The sequence below is a fragment of the Lissotriton vulgaris genome, chromosome 3_1 (assembly GCF_964263255.1).
Source record: "Lissotriton vulgaris chromosome 3_1, aLisVul1.2, whole genome shotgun sequence".
Classification (NCBI taxonomy): domain Eukaryota; kingdom Metazoa; phylum Chordata; class Amphibia; order Caudata; family Salamandridae; genus Lissotriton; species Lissotriton vulgaris.
In genome coordinates, this window is record NC_141689.1 from 814,221,714 (window position 1) to 814,223,864 (window position 2,151).

The window sequence follows — 2,151 nt, forward strand, 5'->3', positions numbered from 1 at the left end:
GCCACTACTCATACACACCGAGTCTTCAGTATTAACTAAGTTAAACAAAGCATCATCGTGTACATCTTCGCAACCTGCTAATAATTGTACCGATTGCAAAAGTTCTGCATCGTTTACACTAAGTGTGCTTGGTTTCTCAGTTGTTGCATCTTTTCTGATTCGGGGTTTGTTCGCAAACCACTTTTTAAGCTTTAGTTTGCGAGTAAAACAAAAAAGATCAATTCGGGCATTAGTAAAGTTAAAATTAGACGTTGGACAAAATGAAAGGCCCCTTGCCAGTACCTCAATTTGTACAGGTGTTAAAATACGAGTAGAAAGATTTACCACAGTCTTGGGATTTATTTTCTCGCCGCCTTGCCTCTGTTTACCACTCCTACTGGGCTTGCAACCGCCTCGGAGGATTTGCCGCCTCTTCCGCGTCCTCCTCTGCCGCCTCTTCCATGCCCTTTTGACGGGGTGCCTGTCTGACGTTCCTTGGTCATCAGGGCTACTTCCTTTAAAATTGAATCTTTTACTGGAATCGCTTCCAATGGTTCGGAGATGTCACTCTCAATTGATTCATTATCGTCCAAGATTACTGATTCCCCGGAAGTTGTAGCGCCTTGATTTTGTGCCGCTGTCTTTTTTCCAGGTGTGGCAAGATTCTTGGTTTTCGCTTTCTTTGTGGCATCCCTCATTACATCATATCGTTTGGCAAAGGTTAGGATTTGGCCCTTGCTGTAGTCGACTTCATCGCGATGAAATTTCCGCTGTTTTTTCTCCTTAATTTCCTCTTCAATTTTGTCGAGGCGTTTATTCATTTTATCCATCTCCATGGTAAATTCACTCTCAGTATATTTGCCTTTTAGTTTCGTAATTAGTTCCTCATTCTCTGTGTTGAGTTTGGCACACTCCTTTTCAGCGTTATTTATAAGCATTTTTAACATGTTCACCGAGCAGACGTGATTGTTATCCATCCACTCACTAATTAATTTGGGGTCGGGGTCTTGAAATGTAGGTATGATGAAGATCCTTAAGCCGCGCGGTATCCTATTACATTCAAGATACTTGGTTAGGGCAGGCGCCTCCCACCAGCGCGATTGTTCACGTTTAAGGTTCTTCCAAAGTGCATCCCACAGTGTTTTCAGTTCGTTTACTTGCTTGCCAGGTGGTCTTGTCTCATCCCCCACACTGGATTCAGTTGATGTGAAAAGTTTCGCTGCTGCTTCAGCTCTCCTGTTGTTCCTTGATTCTGCCATATTGTTTGACACAACAAAACCGGCCGGTCTGTTGTTGTTTGCACCGTACTCTTCCGTATTGCACTGTTCACTGGCTGTTAGGCTACCCGGTCCCGGGCAGGAATTGCTCTGATTTCCGATTCCAATCACACTCCAATCCGATCAGATCCCAGATATCGGAGTTTGTCAGTTGTTTAGGCGGGCTTGCGTAAAAGTTCAAAGCTCGCTTTGTTGTTTTTCACTTCAGTCCCTTAGTCCTGTGCAGCCATGAATCAGGCGGGCAAAAGCTTTTCTTGAAATATAAACACACACGGATTTGGCGTGCTTAAGCATCTTGAACGGCGGGCTCTCGACGGGGTACGCCAACCCCTAATATACACACACTCCTGGTCAAAATTTTCATCCACGAAAGAAACCCGAGTCGGAGCCCAAATGTGATACAGTGCTGTCAGGTTTATTCAGCAGAAGGAAACACCCAACGCGTTTCGAGATCCGCCGATCTCTTGCTCACGGGTGGAGTGTACCAGTACCAACATTCTTTTTAAAGCAACATGCTATTTTGACAGTGAAACACGTGATCATAGACATAAACAAAATAAACAAGTTACGGCTATGTCTGCCAAAGTGGAAACAATGTTTCATGTGAAACACTTGTATCGAATCCGTACAGAAAATAATATTTGGATATATATGCAAAACACAATTAAGGAGAATGTCACTTTTAGGCTTTTATGGGTATTTAAACAGCCCTTAGGCTTTCAATCAGCTAGCGCGGTTCATTTTGTTATGTGCCGGTATAACCCGACATTAGATAGCAGTACCGTGTTAAAGATTCACATCGGTACATTTGTCCTTGAGTTGTATTGCCCCAGTGGGCGAAAGTCAATCAGTTGCCCAGTTGCCGTACCAAGATACAAACTACACATCGGTGTAT

The 2,151-nt window shown here is 43.7% G+C and overlaps 1 protein-coding gene across 1 annotated transcript; it reads right to left on the reverse strand.

Moving 5' to 3' along the window:
- Nucleotides 1-338: 338 nt before the first annotated feature.
- LOC147727067 (uncharacterized) lies at nucleotides 339-1,238 on the reverse strand. The gene has a single exon (XM_086963567.1). It carries the CDS (start codon nucleotides 1,236-1,238, stop codon nucleotides 339-341), a length of 900 nt encoding a protein of 299 aa, XP_086819693.1.
- Between the last annotated feature and the right edge of the window lie 913 nt (nucleotides 1,239-2,151).